The sequence below is a fragment of the Pterocles gutturalis genome, unplaced genomic scaffold (assembly GCF_000699245.1).
Source record: "Pterocles gutturalis isolate BGI_N339 unplaced genomic scaffold, ASM69924v1 scaffold929, whole genome shotgun sequence".
Lineage (NCBI taxonomy): Eukaryota > Metazoa > Chordata > Aves > Pterocliformes > Pteroclidae > Pterocles > Pterocles gutturalis.
Genome location: NW_010127764.1, coordinates 4,534 through 26,200, shown reverse-complemented (window position 1 = coordinate 26,200; position 21,667 = coordinate 4,534). Strand labels below are relative to the sequence as shown.

The 21,667-nt window shown below is 40.7% G+C and overlaps 1 protein-coding gene across 1 annotated transcript in view; it reads left to right on the top strand.

The window, feature by feature from the left end:
• Positions 1-17,938, top strand: part of GLS2 (glutaminase 2 (liver, mitochondrial)) — a gene marked incomplete at its 5' end in the record, with an annotated part of 29,864 nt that extends 11,926 nt beyond the window's left edge. Inside the window, 4 exons of the mRNA XM_010079356.1 lie at positions 15,970-16,031; positions 16,944-17,020; positions 17,187-17,250; positions 17,609-17,938. Of these exons, the coding sequence (XP_010077658.1) occupies positions 15,970-16,031; positions 16,944-17,020; positions 17,187-17,250; positions 17,609-17,765 (360 nt within the window). The remainder of the gene's footprint in view (positions 1-15,969; positions 16,032-16,943; positions 17,021-17,186; positions 17,251-17,608) is intronic.
• Positions 17,939-21,667: the final 3,729 nt, after the last annotated feature.

Below are 21,667 nucleotides of genomic sequence, written 5' to 3'. Positions count from 1 at the left end.
TTTTTCGTTTGCATTGTATGTTATTTATGTATCTCAATTTCCAGCATGCTTATTTTTGTATTGTTTAATAAATTTATTTTAAGCTGATTTTTATTGTATTTTTTTTCTCTCAATGGAGAACAGATTTGTTCAAACACGTTTTTTGAGACTGAAGTGAGATGGCGAGCATTCTGCTCTAAAAAAGATAAAGTTCTGGAAAAGTAGGTGAAATAAGCACGTTTAGTTAAACCAGTCATTGAAAACATTCCTAAGACCTCTTAAACATTTTGTACAATAACCTAATTATTTTTCTCTTCAACTTTTTAATATAGCAGTTCAAACAAAAATCAAAATAGCAAAACTTTCTCACCGTGACTTCTCTAATAAAAATGTCATGGTGCAATAGGTTATTAATGTCGCAGTGTAGTTGTATGGTTTTGAAGATACTAAGTCATTTGGAAAATATGTGGTTAGTGGCACCAGTGCGAGGGTAGTAACTGTTCATTCTGAGCATTATCAAGTGAAAAACGTAGCTTGTAATAAACCACCCACAGCCAGGATGATTCCAAGGCAAGGTTTCATCACTAGAGACGTGCATGTACTGAGGATGGCCAAAATTATTAATTTAGCTTTTCTGTATATTGGTTTATAAACTGCAGTTACTTGCACTATGTTTTTAAAATTATCTGTTATGTTCATTGTACGTGAAACTCTTCTGATACATGATATTTTATTTCTGAATGTCATAAAGGTGAGGAAAAGTAGAAGAGTAATAGATATAAAGAGAGAACCATGGGTGGTTTACTGTAGAATTATTTTGGCTCTTATATTTCGGGTTTCATTGTGCATTTGTGTCAGAAGACCAGTGAGTGGGTAGATGAATAAACAGGCAACGGAGTCAGAAGAGGGTGGGCAGGAGGGCGGTATAGAGTATGTTGGTTTTTCATTTTTCTTACTTCTCTTGTCTTGATACATACATGTCATTGATGCACAGTAGTTAGCTGTGAGCAAAGTTAGCTGTGACCAAAGTAGTTAATGACGAGCTTCATAATTTATACATAATGTTTTAGTATCCTAAACATTGTTTGTAGATGTTTACTATTTTTTCTTTTAATTTTGGTTAAATATTTCTGTAACTTTCTGGTAAAAGTTTAGAAGCAGTTATTCCAGTGAAATAGACATTTTTTAAGCAGAGTTCTTATTGAGATGACTTCAGTACACCTAATGATTTATCTTCAGTGCAGAGTCTTTCTGTGGAATTTGAATGTCACAGATGTCTATAGTAGTTGGAAGGGTGGTAAGAGGCTTTAAATCCAGTAGCAAGCTAACTAAAACTTTTTTTTATAGTGCTAGTGTCTTGTCTGTTCCACACTTCTTTTCCTGTCTAGAAAATGCATGACTAATGATGTAATGACATGCTTTTAAAGGATGAGTCATGCAGCACAGCCCCATTTTCTTTCAGGAATTTATGTCTTGGTATGTTGAATAGTTTCTTGCAGTCTAAATTATTAAACTACCTAGTTTGAATGAAGTGTGGTTTCCAATTTACCATTTTCTCCTAGAAACTATTGTATGGAAGTTAATTTTAGTATTGGCTTCTAGTACTGCATCATGCAGACTTTTGATATCACTTGAACCCTTAGCATTTAAAAGGTTTTGTAAGACTTGAGCGTGGCACAGCTCTGCACATAGTTCAGCTGCTTCTGAAAATGCACATACATTTCTTCCGTGAGTAGTAGGCCTTATGTAATGCCGACATCTGAAGCTGAAGTTTGCTAAAGCAAGCCCTGCAACAGAGTTTAGGTTGGCAGAAGTGTAGCTTTTCTACACTCAGAAATGTTCCAGGCAGCCGTACTTTCATGTATTTCATTTATGCAGCGGGAGCGTATCTGTTGTAAGGTAACGCTTCCTGTTTTAGCTGCTCTGATTTTGACCTAGCTGGCACACAGCTGGTGCCTTCTGTACTGTCGTCTGAATACTTTCCTGATACCAGTTATGCTTGCAGAAGGGAAAAGCTGTCTTCTGCATATCATCTTTCCCAATTTCCGCTGACACCTGTATCTGATGAGTTACAGGAGGCCTTCTCTGGTTAAGTAGCACTATTATTTTGGAAATTATGGGCAGTTGGTAGTGCTTTTCCTGTTAGAGATCAGTGTACATTAATTTAATTATTGTTTGGTCAGACTTGGAATAAAGTCTGACTTCTTCCCCCCCCCGTATTTGCATTTTATTAGTCTCTTTGACATAATTTTTTTTTTGAGTGAAATTGCTTGAATTTTATTCTTATTTTTACGTCAGTGAATATTCTGGAAATTTGAAGTAATTCTTTTGATAATACAGTCAACAAATATCTATTATTTTCATTGAAAGGTTCTTTAGTAGCTAAGTGGTATTATTAAGCAGCTTTTCACTTGAGTTGCCAAACAGCTGGTATACAGGATTTGAAGTATTCATGTGGTGTTACAAAATTCTCGTGTGCACTGCAAATTGGGAATGTATCTTCATACTGTGTCTTAAATCAGATCAATTTTACTTAGCTGAGCAGGATCATCATAACCCATTCATGTGAAGTGCAGGAGAGTCTAGTGACTGGAAGCAACGTAAGAATGAAGCTATAAGGTCATAGAGCTTGGAAGGGATCCCTGGAGATCTTGTAGTCCAGCTTCCCACTCAAAGCAGCATGTAAATCAGTTAGATCATGTTGGTCAGGGAATTTCAAGTGTTGAAAACCTTTAAGGATTGGCTTTCTGTAACCTCACTGGGTAACCTGTCCTGGTGCTTTGCCATTTTCATCGTGAGGAGTTTTTTCCTAACCTTCAGCTGAAATTTTCCGTTTCTGCAGCTTGTGATGGTGACTCCTGTCTTTTCACTGTGCATGATGAGCTTACCATCATGTGGAAATCTGTTGGCCTTTAGGGAGTCCTACAAATGGCATCAGTAAAACTGGCTTTTGGTCAGCAAGACCTAATTCTTTCACCTCCTGCTGTATTTTCCTACTGGATCCTAATTAGTTTTTTAATTATATAATTGAAAATAAAGGCATTTAAGGATTTGAAAACTCCATATTTCCTTTATTTTACTGTTAAAACGTAACAGGCTAAATGCAAACGTGAAAGTATGTAATTTGCTGTGGGACAGGGTGTTACTATTGGGACCCCTTGTGATCAGAGCGCTTATCACAACAATGAACTGAGCACAAGTGGAGTGATAGGAAGAGATAACGTTGCTTGCTTCCTGTTGATGTCATTCACTAGTCCAGCTTTTTCCTTGAGGCAGGCAACTTTATTGTTTGTTCAGGAATTACTCATTCAATATCAATTTTTTTGGACTCGCAGACCTGGTTTTGGTTTGATGTGTAACTTTGGCTTCCTGTATGGTAAGTGCGTTTCACACTTCTTCTAAAGGACTTGCCTTTTAAACTTCTCCAACCCATAATTGTTTCAAGACAACTACTTAAAGTGTAATCTTGGTCCGAGAATAAGCTGTTGTGATCAAATGTGTTTGGAAAAAAAAAACCCACAACATCAAAAAAACCCCAAAAACAAAAAAGCCCACCCATGCCCTTGCAGAAGAGGATTAAGAATTAGGATTGAGGAACAGAGAAGCAGGCTAAAACAGCTGAGTACGTTTTGCCCCGTATACCCAAAGGCTGATGGGGAATAATATGACTGTTCCTGGGGTTTGGAGATGAAACTGTGGAGGTGGAAGATCTGTTTAAGCTAATAAATATTTCCAATGCAAGAAAAACAGCTGCTGAATAAATAGTCCAGACAGTGGAAGATGGTTTCTAGAAGGTTGTTCCTAATAGTTTAGAAACAACCCTCCTAACAAGAATAGAGTGCAAATTTCTGTCAAGACATCTTCTATTCTGCTTTCAGCCTGTAGGGTGTAGTCAGTCTCTTCCTTGTAAAGTTTCAGTAAATGTCTTTTGAGAACACCCCCGTTTATTTTGGGAATAATTCCAGCTCTGAGCCCTGTAATTAAGAGTAAACTGTTGTCTATAGATTGTGAAGTACCTACAGCCTGGACAGTGGGAGCATCACTCTACTTGGCTGTGTGGATATCAGTTGTTAAAAGGCAGACGTTATTTTGTCCTGTCCGCTTAATACAGCTAGTGTCACCAAAGCCCCTGTCAGCATTCCGCTTTATTCATGCGATTATCGTTGATCCCAGTGCTTTGGTCCCAAATCTTGCAGTGTTAGTAATGTCTGTATCCACTACTTCAAAGGCTCTTGTTTTTTTTCCTGCATCCAGGGTCAACTGGTCAGTGTTCATTCCATATGTTCAGGTTTCTGTATATATTCTGTATGTTTTTTGTTGCAGAAGTGTTTGCAGGGGTTAACCTGTGAAAGGACTGAACAGGAAATACCAAAATTTGTGTCATGAGATGATGACAACCCTAAGATTCCTGTAATAGTTTACTGCAAGAATTATTATTATTTTACCTTTTTGGAACTTCCAGTTGTCATAAATAATGTTTTGTCAGTGAATTAATTGCTGATAAGAAATGCTGAAAAAGTTTGACAGCCGAGTAAGGTAAAGCCTTTGAGAGGGTAATTAATTTTTTTTTTCCACCTAACTTTGATGTTTTGGCCATGGCAGCAAGATTCAAGGATTTCCATCCAAACTACTGATGGCAAATGCATACCACCTAAAACTGAAAATTTGCCTGGTCTTCGTCTTCTGACTTGAAGGGTGAAAGTCTTTATGCCTTAAATGTTTCAATTGATATAGTGAACTTTTTGTTGAAATAATTTGTGTACCTATTATTCCTTTGTCATACTGTTCATGGCAGACAACACAGCAGTAACACCTTTTGTCATCAGGACAGGAGGCAGGCTGGATTTTTCTATTACTCCATCTTGTGAAGTCATGCTTCTCTGGAGCTGCCTGATTCACTATAGTTATTCTAACTTGGTTTTCCTTATTAGGTCTCCATAAAAGTTTGTTTTTTTTTTTTAAAGTATGTGGAATCAGCCAACTTCAGGTCTTAAGTCTAGTGAAAGAGGATGAAACTTTTACTTCATATTTTGGGAGTTTTGTCAGTGCTGTGCTTAATTCTGTTGTCTCCAAAAAGAAAAAGTGTGTTAATTCACTGATACCAGAAGAAATTATAAAAAGCAGGTGGAACCAAGCATGACCATGCCGATTGTAATCTAGGCAAGGCAGTTTTGGTAAAGTTTCTCTCCTCTTCCTGGTATCTGTACCTTTTGAAATCAACATAATCATCCCCAAAACAAAGGTCATGGGTATGAAGCAAAGGATAAGACATCTTTAAGTGATTGTTAATGAGTATCATTTGAGGTTAGCTACTGTTCTACCAGACTCATCTATTTGTGCAGGCATGCGTGTGCACAGGGAGGGAAACTCTCTAGTCATTGCATCATCATCTAAGCCCTGGCTGAGCTTCAGCATTAGTTAACTAAAGTCCTCCTGTGCTGAAAAATTTAGGATCATCTGTGAGTTGTTCAGGGGTATCTATGGTACAGCAATATTGGTCGTGTCCATCCTAGTAACTGTTCTAAATATTGTGTACCATAGTTGTGTATAAGGGAATCTTGGAGACCTTTTTGCAGGAATTGTCTTCCAGCCAGAGAGGTTTCTGTTCCTGGGATCTTGTAATCTAGTACTGATGGAGTTGATGGCTCTGAATCTTGAGCTCTGACTTGTGTGATTATTTTCTGTGTACCACTGGAACCAGTTCATCTTTACTGGTGGTTTTATCTGTTAGAGAGGAGAACAACAAAGCCAATCATGCACTGCTCTTCCCACAACGTTTCCTGCTGTCATGCTGAGTAACCCCTGCCCCCAGTGATGGCACAGGAAAGGAGAAACTGCCCCAGCCAGGCACCCTGGACATTCTTGTGATACTGTGTAGTATTTTCTAGTAAAACTTAGTTTGAGTGCCTTGATTCTTGGGGGAGAGGCTTGTATGCAGGGATTCAACTAAACTTTGGTTTGTGTGACCCACTCTCCACCTCTGGAGCTCAAGTTCTGGAGTCGGTATTGGTGAAGGATTGATTCTTCTGCCTCTGCTGGGGGAAGCAGTGGTGGGAATGGAGGAGCAGGGCTGGCCAAAACAGCCTCGGCTCACCCCGTGGGGTTCATGCATCCCACGAGTGGAATAGATGGGCACGGTCTTTCTGAAAGAATCTCAGTTACTGAAGGTAAGTAGATGCTTCACTTAATCCAGTAAACATTTTGTTTAATTATTGAATTCTTAATTTATTTCAATTAGCCTGATCTATAATTTAAGCAGAATCAGTTTCCTAATACTTTAGAATTAATCAATAACCAGAAGAACTGTTTAGAAGTCATTGCAAATTCACAGTGCTTGGTGTCAAGAAATAAGGTCTCTGCTTCTGCAGCTTTCCATCTTCAAGGATGGTTCAGTCAGTGCCATTGTTACTGTCTTTCAGGCACTTGAGCAAAACCAAGCATAGTATGAAGTAGTCTATTACTTACAGATTCACAAACTATATTGGAAATATACAATATTTTAAATTGCATGTACAAGACATGAAATCTCATTTATCATTTAAAAATGTGAGTAATTGCATGTAATAATCTGAGCGTGCTGTGGGTGAATTAGTTGTAGAACTGAGCTCAGCCTATCTATGACTCTTGATTTTCCTCTGTATGAGTTAAAGGATATTTTTCTGACTCCTTGAAGAGCTTGCATCTCCTGCCTGTTAGTATTTTAGATGAATTAGCCTTTTCACAGGTAGAGAGATGTTGTTTTGAGGAATACCAGTGAGACAAACTCTTTCCAGAAATTTGTGTCTGCTTGATGGCCATCTTATGAGCAAGAGGTTGGTATTGGAAGGGGTGATTTCTGGTTTAGGCTGTCTTTCATAGCTCCAAACGTGGTTAAAAAGAAAAGTACCTTCTCCCAATTACTGCTTTCTGTACCTTTGTTAGGCTTTTAAATTTTTGTGCAAAACAGTATGGTAACAGACCAGAAAAGATGGACAAACAGTTCTGGTATTGTGTTAGTTTGTAGCAAGTATCATTTTTGGATGCTTTTAAATACCTAGATTAATTTAAAGTATTCTGACAAAAAAAGGACTTCAGACAGAGATGGGCAAAGAAACTCACTGTAAAATGTGGTATTGATACTCACGATTATTTGTAATTTTGTGTGGCATACTCTAGTACTGTAGCTTTTTGACCTGTCTCTAGAAGGTTTGAATCTGAAGGAAATGTGAATGGTAGAAATCCATTCAAAACCATTAGATGAGTAGGGGCAGAGAGAGAGGATAACTGTCTCTGCTCAGCCCTCACCTCCAGGAAGACTGCCCTTTTGCGACTTCAGCCTATATGTTTTCCAGTAAAGGAGACTGGCAGTAGTTGTTCTTAAGTTGAAGGAAGGGGTTTATGTTTGTTTGTTTGGTTTTTTTTTCTGGTGTCAAGAGAAGTCTTCAATGTATATATTTGATTTAATTAACCACCTTCCTTCTCTGTTCGGTCTGAAGCACAGTGTGAGGCTGCGGTGAGAGGCAGTAGCCGCAGTGCTAGCCCTTCAGGGGCTGCCCTGGAAATTCTCTCTGGTCCAGCTGCTTGCTGACTGCTAACTCAGCAGCCAGCCGTTCCCCAAGCATACCTAGCTGCTCATGGCAGCTGCTGACCACGGCCATCCTGATCTGCAGTTACATCAGTAGTTTAAAGGTCAAAATCCCTATAGCTTACAAAACTGTCCAGCACACTTGTACCATTTTTAGTAATGTACAAATTCATTGGAAAGCAGTAATATTGCCTAAAATAACGCATTCCTTGTGTTCCTGTGTAATCAGCTCAACTATGCAGGTGCAGTAAGAGCCTGTATGTAGGTTACAGAGCACTGGAAGAGGTCTGTGTTGAGGTTATAGATGTGGTTAACTCACCTCAGTGATTCCACACTGAAAGCTGTTGGTGCACCATTGCCATCTGATACAGCCAAGGAGAGAGCGAGAAGCTCTGTGAACCTGGGTAAATAAATACCTGGCTTGCCTGAAGTTTTTGCAGTTCTAGCAATAGAGCTGGTTTAAAGCAGCTTTGGGTATGTATACATGAAAATACAGCCTCTTGTGTGGCTGTGGTCTAGGCACAGCTCGTGGGAGAAGCAGCTTTCAGTGTATACACAAACTGTGTTTGAACGCGACTGCTCCACACTGTAAGGCAGTTACTGAAGAACAAGTAAGTGTTTCATGAGTCTGGTTTTCTACCAACAGCACAAGCTCTGTGAATAATTGCTGTGCAAGCGGCATTTCAAGTTAATTCCACCAGGGAGACTCCAAAAATAAACTCCATGGTAGCAGCTTTGAAAGTTCCTGTTGCAGCTCTGACTCCAAAAATAAACGCTGCACCCACAGCTCGTAAAACGAAAGGAGCTGGGTATCGGCCTCTGTCCCGGCTGCGGAGAGGAGCTTGCACCATCTAGAGGTAAAAACAAGAGATAGTTGGTGCATTAGAAGATGGGCTGGAGAAAAAAATTGACAAAATCTTGTTTCCCGTGTTAGTTTCAAAACAGGGAAGAGTAAATATTTGCAGATTCTAGAGTTATTTTTGCAATTTCTTCCAGTTGCATGAGGAAACCAGGGTAGGCTAAAGAGGTGGGGGAAAAGTCCTGAAGAAGAAACGAAAGTTTTATGGAACAGCTAGCCTTGTTTGTATTTTCCAATATTTCTGTATGTCATCAATGTGTGTAAGTGTATGCATTAATTTATCCACATATCCTCTAATTATTGATAGTATAATGGGACCGAGGACTTTCCTGAGGAATTCTAACCTCGGAAGCTTTCTGTGAGCCTTGTGTTCATTTAATGCTGGGTGAGAGGCTCTGTAGGAGGCAGTTGGTGTTGAGTTGCTCTAGAGGTAGGTGTGGTCTGTTGATCGCTTGTACTTGAGACAAAAGAATTATTTTTGCATGCTTCAGAAAGGTCTTCAATGAAATTATCTTTTCTTACGTAACTGTTAGTTTTCTGTAGAATAAGGTAATGTTGTGGCTTAATCCGGAGGCTGCTTAGAATGCCTTTGTGGACTGTCCATCCCTGGAAACAGAGGCAGAACCTCACCAGGTGAGCTGAGAGACTGCTTCAGAGCCAGCTGTCCCCTGGGTGGCACCTGAGGTAGTCCGGGATTTGGTGAACAGAGCACAGTGCCTCGGTTTGGGTGTTGTATCCCTGCAGGCTGCTTGCCCTGGAGTGGGGCATGCGCATTCACATCTCTGCGGTGACATGGAGGTGATGCTTGACTGTGCTCGCAGATCGCCGTGTGAGAGGGGTTACACCTGCTCTTCTCCAGCATGGGCACTGTGGACAGCTCGGTACCAGTCCCAGTCCCAGTCCCTCAAATATGCTGGGTGTTGCAGAGAGCTGTTTGTGCTGGACTGAAAAGCAGCAGTGTTAAAAGCTGTAAGAAACTTCAGTAGGAGGACAGAGGAATAGTTAAGTGCTTTTGACAAAGCCAGATTGTTTTGGTTGGATATTTGTTTATTTGTATATTTGTAAATATTGTATATTTAGCTTTTATTTTTAAAAGGTAGAGTTTTGCTTACCCTTAGGTAATAACTTTCACTTTATTTCATGGGAAACAAAGCAGAAGCTCAGTTGCAAATATACTGACTTTTGATTTAGGTTTCTCTCCCTAAAAGATACAGTTTACATTCATATTAAGGAATGGTATTTTAAAGGAAAACTGTGGCTGTCTCTTTTAGACTTGAACAGTGATTTTAATTCTTTTTTTCCAACATTAGCCTTGTCAACAGACCCTGGAGACCAGATTCCAGTGTATTACAAGTTAATTCTAAATACAAAAATGTTCAATTTTTAAAATAAGTGGTCCTGTCTAGTGTCCGAACATACAGACACCTGTGTGTCTTCTCTGAGATTCATCCCTGGTTTATTTTTGTCCTTTTAGGGACTACTTGCATTCTAGGTTTAATTTCAAAGTTGAAGCTTCAAAATTCATTTTGAGCAGGTTTGTTTTGTTTTGGTTTTTAATTTTATTTTGAAACCTTACATGCAGGGAGAAAGTCACCTATAGGCTGTGCGTCGCCACAGTTGGATTACAAGTTCAATGTGTAAAAACTGGATGGATAAATTGTTTAATTTGTGCTCTAGATTTACAATTTCTGTTTTTTATAGGTCACCACTACTATTTCAGAATTTATATGGGTGGCTTAGATTTCAGGAATTTTTTTCCATTGATAAGCATCTAAAAAAGTGCAGTTTTTCTGGAGAGCAGGAGGAACAATTGCTTTTTGTGACATATTCAGATGACGCTCATCCAGGGATCAGCTTTAGGAAAAGCAGCAGAACAGTGTTACTGTGAAGTTGAATTTCTGTTGATTTTGGAGCTTTTATTACTTTGTGCGGTCCCTCTTGGCCTCTGTAAACTCTCAGCTCCTGTGTTACTTGTCGATACTTGGTCATTTGCAAAGGTCAGGAGAATAGGAAGACTTTATTTCAGTTACAAGAAGGACATGGACCTGTTAGAGCAAGCCCAGAGGAGGGCCATGAAGATGATCAGAAGGCTGGAGCACCTCCTGTACAAGGACAGGCTGAGAGAGTTGGGGTTGTTCAGCCTGGAGAAGAGAAGGCTCCAGGGGGACCTTATAGTGGCCTTCCAGTACCTGAAGGGGGCTACAGGAGAGATGGGGAGGGACTTCTTACAAGGGCATGTAGCGACAGGATGAGGGGCAGTGGATTTAGGCTGAAAGAGGGCAGATTTAGATTAGATATTAGGAGGAAGTGTTTCACTGTGAGGGTGGTGAGGCAGTGGCCCAGGTTGCCCAGAGAAGCTGTGGATGCCCCATCCCTGGAGGTGTTCAAGGCCAGGCTGGATGAGGCTTTGAGCAACCTGGGCTAGTGGGAGGTGTCCCTGCCCATGGCAGGGGGGCTGGAACTCGATGATCTTTAAGGTCCCTTCCAACCCAAACCCGTCTATGATTCTATGAGCTGCTCTGAGATCCCGGTGCACCAAGACCTGGGGTCCGTATGACAGCTGCTTGTCATTAGGGAAGTCCTGAGTCCCAGGAGCTGAAGTTTATGTCCCGATTTATCTCCACACCTCTGTGCTATGCAGGGGAATGCTTAAAACTCTGTTCTTCAAGCCAGTTGGCCAGGAGAGCAGGGTTCCCAAAAGGAAACATTGCGTCCTGTTTTTAAATAAAATGTAAAATTTCTTTTTTAAACACAAAAAATGAGACCTGAGAGTGGTGGCCCTTTTTTCCTCAACTAGCTCTAGTCTCTTTTATTCCCTCCTTGTATTTGAAAGTCTCCTGTCAGCACTGCAGTTCTGGTGCATAGTAAAGCTCAGGTACAGCAAAGTTCTTGAGAAACAATATGCATTAAAACAAAAACCTTTTTCCCCCAATATTTTGAACATCATTTGAAGACATTTTCCCTAAATATAATGTAAAGAGCATTGGAAAGATGAGGGGGGGTTTGTTTGTTTGTCCTTGTTTGTATTGCCTTTAGCAGCAACATTTTAAACTATTAGGCTGGACTGTATTCCTCAGGCACCTGGAGAAACAGTGAAGTTGGAAGTAATTTTATTTTTAGACTGTAAATTTCATAATGTTTTCAAAGAATATGGGAAGGGGGGGAATTCTCAGGATGCAGGACGCAGTAGGAAATTAAAATCCAGATTCAGTGACCTTTTTAGCTAAGAGCTTCTCATAGAATTAATCCAGCTCTGAGCTAAATTAATTTTTTTTCCTGAAGGATTTGTTTTCTTTGCGTGCACAGCTGTTTGGCTTTTCTGTCCTGACCCAAGTAAGCAGGTAGCAGAGGCTGGCCCTGCTGTGCTGGAGCCATTGCAGCCACCGCAGCGCAGGACAGACAGCCCCGGAGCGACTGTTAGAGCCAGACAGTGATCCACATGCTGCTCCTCTACATTAAAAAAAAAATTCTCTAAACTGGTCTGTGTTGAGAGGTGATTCTCATCTCAGTCTTGTGTGGGGATCCTCTGTTAACCATCCTGAGACTAAGCCTGTTCAAATCAGTCTTCTCTTGTGTGCTGGATTTGGGTATGCAGCTCAACTAGGAGAGGAAGACTGTTAGCAAAGACTGTTTTGTTACAAGTACTCTGTCAAGGTTGTTCCCACATGCCAGTCAAGGGCCTTCAATCAATTAGACGTGTTGAAATTCCACTTGTGATAAGTCACTTAAGCAAATAATGCCAAAACAAAAACCAAACCACCCAAACAAAAAACCAAGAACAAAACCAACCAGCTAACCAAAGGCCATTGTGTCTCACCAAAGTGCTTTGACAATGTGCATTACAGAGAAAGGAAGGACAGCCGTGCACTCGCTGGGTGCTGGGCACACGCCCCTGGCTGTGCCGAGGCAGCCGCTGTGCTCTGCTGCGCTGCCTCCATCTGCGGGCAGCCGGCAGCACATCTGCATCCTGCTGCTTGAAGGACACTTCTTTGAAACTTCTAGCTCAATGAGGCTTAGGGATATTTAAAATAACTGCAAGGTGAAAACTTTGGACTAGGAGTCACTTTAATGTACAGTTTTCCTTCGTAACTTTCAGTTTCATATCTTGCTCACTTTCGGGGTTTGGTTTGCTTTTTTTTCCCTTTTTTTCTTTTTTTTTTCCTTTTGGCCCCCCATGTGAAATGTCTGCTGCAGCGCTGTGACTTCCTGCCGCTCTGAACTCCGAGTGTTTCCTTCCTTTGGCTTGACCTCAGTGTGGTTCTCCAGCAGCAACACTGGTGATGTTTCTCTCTGTGCTGCTGGCGCTCGTACCCCTGGGCTGACGGGGCGGTTGGGTGGGAAGGATGCCATTGGGCCAGCTCCGGCGTGAAGCAGGACTGTTGCCAGCACTAGACTGAGTCCCTCATAGATGTGAAGTTCCTCTGGTACGGTGCATGAAGGTTTTATCTCCCGTTTGACAAAAGGTGGGACGGTTTTTGCTCTGGGCTTGGCACTGCTCGATAGCTGTGTGATAATGTTTGATCCAACTCACATATAGCGAGGGGACTCCGTCCCTTCTCCTTTTATTGAACTCACGTAGCTCAGGAACTCTGCAGTAGGAAAAGGTAATTCATGGCTGTCAGGTTAAAGGAGAACTCTGTTCCCGTTTCTGAAGATGAGGACGAACTTGTGTTTATCGGTGCCATTAACAGAAACACCACTGGTGAGTGTGGCACATAGAAGGTAGTGACCCACTTGGTGAGTCTCTAAACACTTAAATTAGTTGCCTTGTCCCTCGCATCCTACTTAGTTTGAATGGATACAGCTCATCTCTCAGCTTTGTGATTTTTTTTTCTTCCCTACGGTTAAAAACCCCACAATGATATGCTTGCTGCTCCCACTTTAAAGTCTATTTGGTTCTTGATTTTTGCAGCAGACCTGTTATTTCAGGCTAGGTGGCTGTGAGTGTGGGGGTGGAAGACTTTTGCTTCCATTTTTGAAGTCTTGATTGTGCTTGTTTTTATGGGGGCCTAGGTGAGATGTTGTGCAGATACAAAGCTTCTGGCAACAAATTATTTTCACATAATAACCTTTTCTCAATGTAAATGATAACCTCTTACGTGATGATTTAATATATATGCTTCTTAGATTAATATTCTCTTGAAAACTAAGCGGTGTTCCAGAAGATGCTCTTGGAAACTGTATATTCTTTCTTTGAATTCATAATATATTTTGTATTTGCAGATTTCTAAATTTTATTCTTGAATTCTCTTTTTTACGTCCATCTGTGTTTTTTATGGCTGCAGTTTCATTTCATACCTTATAGAATTTGTTAATGTGTTGGCCTGGACTATGCTGCTGATAGAGGAGGGTGAAGGTACAGAGTCGAGGTCTGTTGTGTTGCTAGCAGATCCAACCTAATTCTGCCATAAAATCATTAAAGTCTCGCTGGAAATCTGGGCAGGTAGCTCTAGGGGGTTTTTTTCAGCTATGGTGGCTACACTTTGCTTTTTTCCAGATTGAGGTCATTCCTGACCAGTTTTGGGTCATTATTCTGCTCATAATTGTCCCGCTAATTCATTTGTCCCCTGCCTTTTGTGTCCCATTACCTTCACTGTTGTACAGACAGCAGTCATAGTTCCTCTTACATTTCCTTGTGAGCTAAACAAGCAGATTTTTTTTGTTGTTGTTCTGGACTTGAATTTCTCTTTGTTTTGATCTGTCAAGAAGTTTGGTTTTATAATAATGTGACCTTGGATTTATCTTAAGAAAGGAGCGGCTTTAACCTCTCCCAGATTTCTGAGAGACATGGCCCAAGATTATTGTGTTAGAAACCCTCAGGAATCTCCAAATTACATTTTGTCACGTCATTATAGAAAATGAAAATGGCTTCTTAGTTAAATGTTTAGCTGAATCCAGAGGGATTCTTGGCCCCAGCTGCACTTGGAAAGTTACATTTTTGTAAGGAAGGAATGTGTGTTATGTTTATTTTATTATTTTGATACACATTTGCATTTCCCAGAAACATAAAGAAGCCCAGCCAAAATGATCAGTTGCCTCTGAAATGGTCTTTGTTAAAGAATGAATGTCCTTCGCTCATCCCAGATCCCAAAAAAGGGGCAGTGTTCCGCACCTGCAGGACCTGCAGCACCGAGGGCAGGTTTGCAGAGTTGCAGGGGACCCAGGGGCCCAGCCTTGGAGCCTGTTGGGTTTAGGAGCAGCCTGGGGGATACAGAGCCTCCTGAGAAGGGATGGAGACCTGCAGATCCTGCCCAGCAGGTCTGGAACTGGCTGCGCAAGGCTGGGAAGGCTGGTGAGCCTTGTCCTGTCGGCTGAAACAGAGCTGCTGGAGTTGGGGATGCTGGAGGAAGGAGAGCGGCTCTTTCCATCCTGGCTCCGACTCCTTTTCCTTCAGTCCCTCTTTGCGTCAGTGCATATTTGAGGTGTAAAAAAAATAACAAGCAATTCCACCGCTTTGGTTTCTAAGAGGCACAGATGTTGGCTCATCTGTGGCCCTGTGAAAATACGCCAGTGTTTTTGCAGAAATCTGTGGGAGGCTTGCTTGTGGGCGGTGATTTTTTTTTTGTTTGTTTCTCCTCCTTGTTGCAGAAGGTCAATGCAGCAGCAGTTTTCTCCTTTATCTCTGTTACTTGGCTGGTAGCAGCAACAGAACTTCATAGACTCAAAAAGCAGCACAGCGTTTAGAAAGTTTACTGGAAAATACCGTGAATGGTGCCTAGAAGTGGCTCTGTCAGTTTATGAGAGAAGCTGATGTGGGATGCTTAAAACCATCTCTCTTGTCGGTTTTGGCTCATGTTAAAACTTGTGGAGTAATAGCCAGGATGTGCTAAAAAATGTGCATGGGACAAGGTTTGTAGCCAAACACTACTGTTTCTTATTAGAGTAATTCATACAGCTGAGAAAAGCACCACTTGCCTGAGACTTTACCTGTGGTATTTGATCTAAAAAGATCCTTCTTTCACTTGCCTTTACACCTTGTTTTTCTTGTGGTCTTTGTTATGTGATAGAATTGCTTAAAATTGTTTATTTGCAGAAAGCCTCTGTATTAGATGTATGAAAGGAAAACCTGTAATACAAAGGAAAACCAGTGCCACTTCTTCTCTTCAGCTGACATTGATTTTTTTTCTTAGCATTAGGCATCTCCTCTGAAAATTCTTGCTTTTCCAGAATGAGTTTGCATTGGGAGGTGTTTATGGTTTGTGAATTGTGCAAAGCGATGCTGTCTTTGTAATTCAGTACTCAGTATCTTTGGGCAATCAAAGAGAGAAATATGGTTTGTTGGTACAGCAAGGCTCATGTTTTTCACCACAGTGGAATAGAAATGTATGTGCTGTGGTTCTTTTGCTGTCCTGATGGCTTCAGCCTTGGAAAGACAGACACACAAAGCAAGCTGGAACAAATTTAAGTGTTTTACACTGTACTGCAAAATGAGGCCAGGGAAGGGGATAAAATTAACAGGTTCATAAACACTGGACTATCTGACCACACTGGGCTTTTCTGGGTTTTCCATTTTGTTTTCTTTTTGAGGAAAGAAGCTAAATAAACTGGACTTCATCTCTCTCTGTAGGTGAAGTCTGTGATAAATCTGCTGTTCGCTGCCTACACAGGGGATGTGTCTGCACTCCGGAGGTAAAAATCAGTGTGGGGTTGGGAATAGGAAAGCTGCTTGTTTGGTACCCGCTGTTTATTTATGGTTAGACACTGTGTCCATGTGCCCCTCCTTCTTCCCCCCCACCCTAACCATCAAAAGGTACCCTTGCACTGTCCTGTAATCCCGTTGTTTTCCGTTTCCTTGCATTGTAGTGAAATAATTTTCCTTAACCATTTTTTTTTATAGTAGTGGCAGAAAATCCTAGCTGTACTCTTGCCTGCTTTATAGTTCAATTCTGAAATTGCTACAAAAATGCAGGCTGGAAAAACACACGTGGTTGTTGGAGTGTTAGGAAATCTACCTTTGCCATCTCGCTCTGGGGCAGAATCTGGCAACATTTAAAGTAATAGCAGTAAGAGACTAAACAAACACACTAATGTGTCTAGAATATACCTGAATATAGTTGGTGGCTGGATAAATGTGTATGGTTTAGCTCTGCTGTCCCAGAGCACTGTAGTGTGATGAAGGAACCCTCCTAATACCTTAATGCTGTTCAGGATTTTCAGATCTGGGAGTCCCCTCTGAATTTCCTCATCTGGCATAAATTTACTTTGCCTTGTATGACTTATCTTGTGCCTGTTAGATTTTAAATAAGATATGTTGGCTGCTACATTTCCTGCTAAGACATTTTATTATTCTTTATAACAGCTAGAGACCAGAAATAAAGTTAAGCCCCTACCTAATTTTTAAAGCCAAAGCAGTAAGGGTGCCTTTCATTATAACTGGAGGCATGATGTGCTCTTGGTGCCGTTTATATCCTCCTGCAGCAGAAGTTCCGTTGTTTTAGCACAGGGGTATTGTTCCATGCTCGTTCTGTAACTTGTTTTATAGTTATGTAAGGCTTTTCTCTGTCTTTTTTTTTTTTTTTTTAATTTTTTTTTTTTTTTCAGATTTGCTCTGTCAGGAATGGATATGGAACAAAGGGACTATGACTCACGGACAGCCCTGCATGTAGCCGCTGCAGAAGGTAATGTCTCCTTGTGTGTGATTTGCTCTCTGTTAATGGAACGTTGTCAGTTTTCTTTAGAGTGTCTTCACTTTCTGTATATGCATATCAGCTTTTTAAAACTTTGTATGCATATACATAAGAAATATATAAAGTATATACACTCACAAGCCTGCTTTTCCTATAGGACATGTGGACGTTGTTAAATTCCTATTGGAAGCGTGCAAAGTGAACCCTTTCCCCAAAGACAGGTGAGTGGTTTTATTGCTAGTTTGGAGGAGAGGAGCTCTAACAGCATCCCTCTAGGTGCTGTGAGGAGAGGTGTCTGTCAATCAGAGTGGACTGCATTGAGCCAGCACGCTGAAGCAGAAGGAACAGGATCCTACTGGTTCTCTGTAGGTTCTGCACAGCAAACAGGAATAAAAAAATGGCAAAACCATTAAAACCATTATTTAAAAGGTTATGCTCAGCTTACAAGGTGTTTTCATAGTTACTGAACTTAGTGCGGTCTGTGTGCGTACTTATTAGCCCAGAATGTAAAGAACTAGATTTTTGGTGCTTTTGTACCTCTGTGCTGATCGTGGATACTGTGCTCCCTCCTTCCTGTAGGTGGAATAACACTCCTATGGATGAAGCTTTACATTTTGGACACCATGATGTATTTAAAATTCTTCAGGAATATCAGGTCCAATACACGCCATCAGAGGATTCCAACAACGGAAAGGAGAACCGAACGGTTCATAAAAATCTCGATGGCTTACTATAATCACCTTCAGCTAGATCCTAAGAATCAAATCACTTGCCCATTTAATTGTGGTATGCATAAGTAATGAAGAGCGTGTGTGTTTCTATCTGATAGTGGTATATATTTTACAGAAGTCTCTGTTACTTCAGTGTTGTTACAGGAGTTTCTATACGCACAGGACAAATCCAATCTCTCAAAAGAAACAAAACCAACCAAGAATCTCCCTCCATAATGTGAGCAATATTACCTCATGCTGCATATAATTGATGTATAAAAATATTTAGCTGTTGTTGGCTTTACCGTGCACTACTTAATTTATTTTTGTGTTCTATGTGAACTCTGTAGTCTGTGGTCAGGAATTTTTCTGCTGATTTTTTTTTTTCATTTCTATAGCCCTCTGTTTCCAGTATGGCCAAGATGAGCCAGAGTACTGTCAGGTATGAGCGTCAGTGAGGTTTTTCAAAAGCTGTGGATCCTGATGTAGTTTTAGGCTGGGTGTGTTAAGTAAGGATCTGCACTTACTTTTGGGAAAAAAATTTTTAAAAAATTCCACACAACCTTGTTTACATAATATAAGTATCACCGGAGTCTATAGGTGACAGTTGTCACTGGTCTAGGCTTGTTCTTAGAGATAGTCTTGTCAGGGAATCTGTTTTAAGGTTTGTTTGACCAAATGGCATAGAGGAATGTGACTTGTAACATCTAACAGTGTTTAGTGGTTTTTTTGTTTTTGAAGCATTTTTTTGGTTCCCTTTGTCTCGCCTCCCTCCTCTCTCTCCACGTTCAGCTGCTAAAGTACTTCCCCAGCCCTGGGGAAAGCGGGTGCTTCCACTCTACGCAGCCATGTTCCTCGCAGGTATATTTGCACTACAGCAAGCCTCGACAAGCTGCAAAAACCCCCTTTTGGGCTCCTGTGTGGTGGGTGTTCTTGGCGGCTGCACCACGAACCAGCGAGGGGAATGGGTCTGTGAACGGCAATGTACTAAACCAAATATTACATGGAAACCTGGCTTAATTTAGGCTTCTAATAAGGAACACCGATGGAGCAAAACAGCTTTAAGGAGCATAGAGCCAATCAAAGCATGAGCAGAGCAGGAGATGAGCCAAATTTTTGGGTATGTTCTCTTTTTGCACTACCATCACCCAGGGAGCAGGATTTTTACATCAGTGGGATTGCACTGGTGTAGAACAAGAGTTCAGCTACAGGAGCACAAGTCGGTGATGCCTTGTGTGGTGAAGGGTGGCACTTATTGTCTTGCCACCAAAGCCAGCTTGGCATGTGCCCCATTGTGGGAAATGCAGATGCAGATTTTTGTTGTTTGCAGAAGTACAATGTTACGACAGTTCCCTGTCCCGTGTGCAATTGTTTCTGCCGACCCTGCGGCATAAAACCTCGGAAGTGAGCAGTCACTTGAAGTTAAGAGTTAGACATTCACAAAACACCACAGTAGTTCACAGTAGTTGGACACAGGCAAGAATTTTAGCACAAGAATTTTAGGCAAGAATTGTTTAGTACATGGAGAAGGAGATTGTGCTTGAGAACGGTGTATATGGCTATTTTTTTCCTAGCACATAGTGTACAAGTCATTAGTAGATCTCAAAGTTCAAATTTTCTGTTTAGGCACCAAAATTCTCCTGAAATAATGCCCAAATTCCTTCTAGAATGGCCCAAGCACTTTATAAAGATGATCTGAACCCCATTATCCTCCTTTTGCAAATGAGTCCACTAAAGCATAGAGAGCAGTGACTTCTCCAGAGTGACCCAGCAGGTCAGTGTTGTTGAGAAGAAATCCTCTCGAGTTCCTGTACAGTCTCTCATCGCTATGCCATACTGTCTCCCTGAGGGGAGGACAGACCACATGGAAGAGTGCTTGATACTCATCACAAGCAGTGACTGTCTTCATGAGGATGAAATCTTGGAAGAGTCTGAAAGTCTGGAGCCCTGACATCCCATTCTGAAGCTGGCTGGCATGGTTATCAAACACTTTTTCTCAAGAATCTTACTGTTCTTAAGCTGCTTTTTTTTTCCTACCCTTTTTTTTTCTGAAGATCAGCTGTTTTTCTGAAGGCTTTTAACCCGTTCTTTCCACGTCCTATGTCACAGCCACCATAGTTCTAATCAAGAACCAAACGAAATGGCCTCTGGCTCTTTATTGAGCCACGTTGGTCACTGAGTAGCACAAGGCCTCTTCTCTGCTGCACCCTGAACTAAATTCCAATGTTTTCTCTGGCACCAGATCTGTCACCTTTAGCGTAGAGGAATGTTTTACGATGGACTCTAGTTTAGGATTCTGCAGCTTAGTGCTAATCTGACTTCTTCCACATTTTTTTCCTATTGAAACATATCCTTTGGCTTCTCAGAAAAATACCTGATTTAGCTTTATTTAATGGAAATTTGCATTGTTCATTCTGGCATTTTTAAAAGATAGGTATATTATATAATACACATATATACAAAAAACCAAAAGAAGGCATTTTAACTGAGTTACCATTAAAGAACATGGCTGTCCCTAAACTTAATGCTTTCCTGAGTCATACTGAGTGCTTTTAGCCGGTCTTAGCTTCAGTGCATTTTTGCTGCTTAGTTTTAGTATTTTCTCATTGTGAGAAGATGCATTATTTTGTAATGTCCAATTCAGCAATGCAGCTATTTAGACATGGCGTTATTTATAAATATATGCAGTACCTTGGTTTGGCTGTTTATCATTCATGACACTGACATGTAGATTTTACCATAAATAGCTTTTGGTTATCTTTATTAAATGCTGACTTCCTTATGCTCCAAAGAGGATTCCCCCACTCCTTTGTTTTTATGTTATATATGTTTCTTCTGTATCACAACCTAAAATCGTTAAGCTAACTTAATGCTTTGTACTCAGAAACATTGTGATAGTCTTAGCATTAGTTAGCCTATCTTTGTGAACAAAATGTATTGTACCAGATTTTTTTTTTTCCTTCAGAGCTGGACTATCAGTGACTATACTTATTGGCAGTGTACTTCTGGTCATTGTAACTGATTGGGCTGATCTTGACCTTTTAGATTCTGTAATGTGGGGAATAGACAGTGATGAATGTATTTCTAGCAGTTTCCCATGAATGAATCTAAACTTGAGCTGTACTGGTTCTGAAAATGAAAGTTATTTATTTTAAGAAATAAAATCCAGATAGTGTTGCTTTTTACAGCATAATAAATGGAAATACCAAGATGATGATGACAGTGTGCATTTTATTGGTTATCTGTGTGACTGCTGTTGAAGTAAGCCTTTAGTCATCGGGAAGGTTGTCCAGGAAACCCTGCTCTGGTCATTTCCATTGTGCAAAGCTTACAGGAAATCAGAATGAGTTAATCTGATCTCACTTTGCTTTTTTTCGTTTTTCTTTTTAGCTACACTTCTAGAGCTATGTCCTTTCACAGGTTCCTTTTTGTTAACGCTGGGATGCTGAAGTGGACTGGCTGTGTGCCCTCAAGAGCTCTGGCTTTCTCTTGCCTACTCTTCACTCCTGCTATCCTTCGTCTCACAATCAGTTTTTCCTTTTATTATTCTTCTGGCTGTGTAGTTAATGTAAGAGCCTGACAAGTGTGAGACAAGGGATCATGTCACTTAGTAGCCTCAGATAAAAATGGTACAGCAGCGGGCCAGCTTGATAGCTCACAAAGTTTAGCTATAAACCAGTTATCCCACTCCAATTGGAAATTCAAGTTGGAGTTTATTGAGATAGCTCACAAAGTTTAGCTATAAACCACTTATCCCACTGATCAACTCCAACTGGAAATTCAAGTTGGAATTTATTGAAGTTTGGTTGGGGAAGAAAAATAACCAGTGCTGTGATACAAGCAATAATAACACTAAAATTATTCTAACAGCCACCTTCTAAGAACTCTGTAATGCAGACTGACCTATAACACTGCTGTGAATTAACAG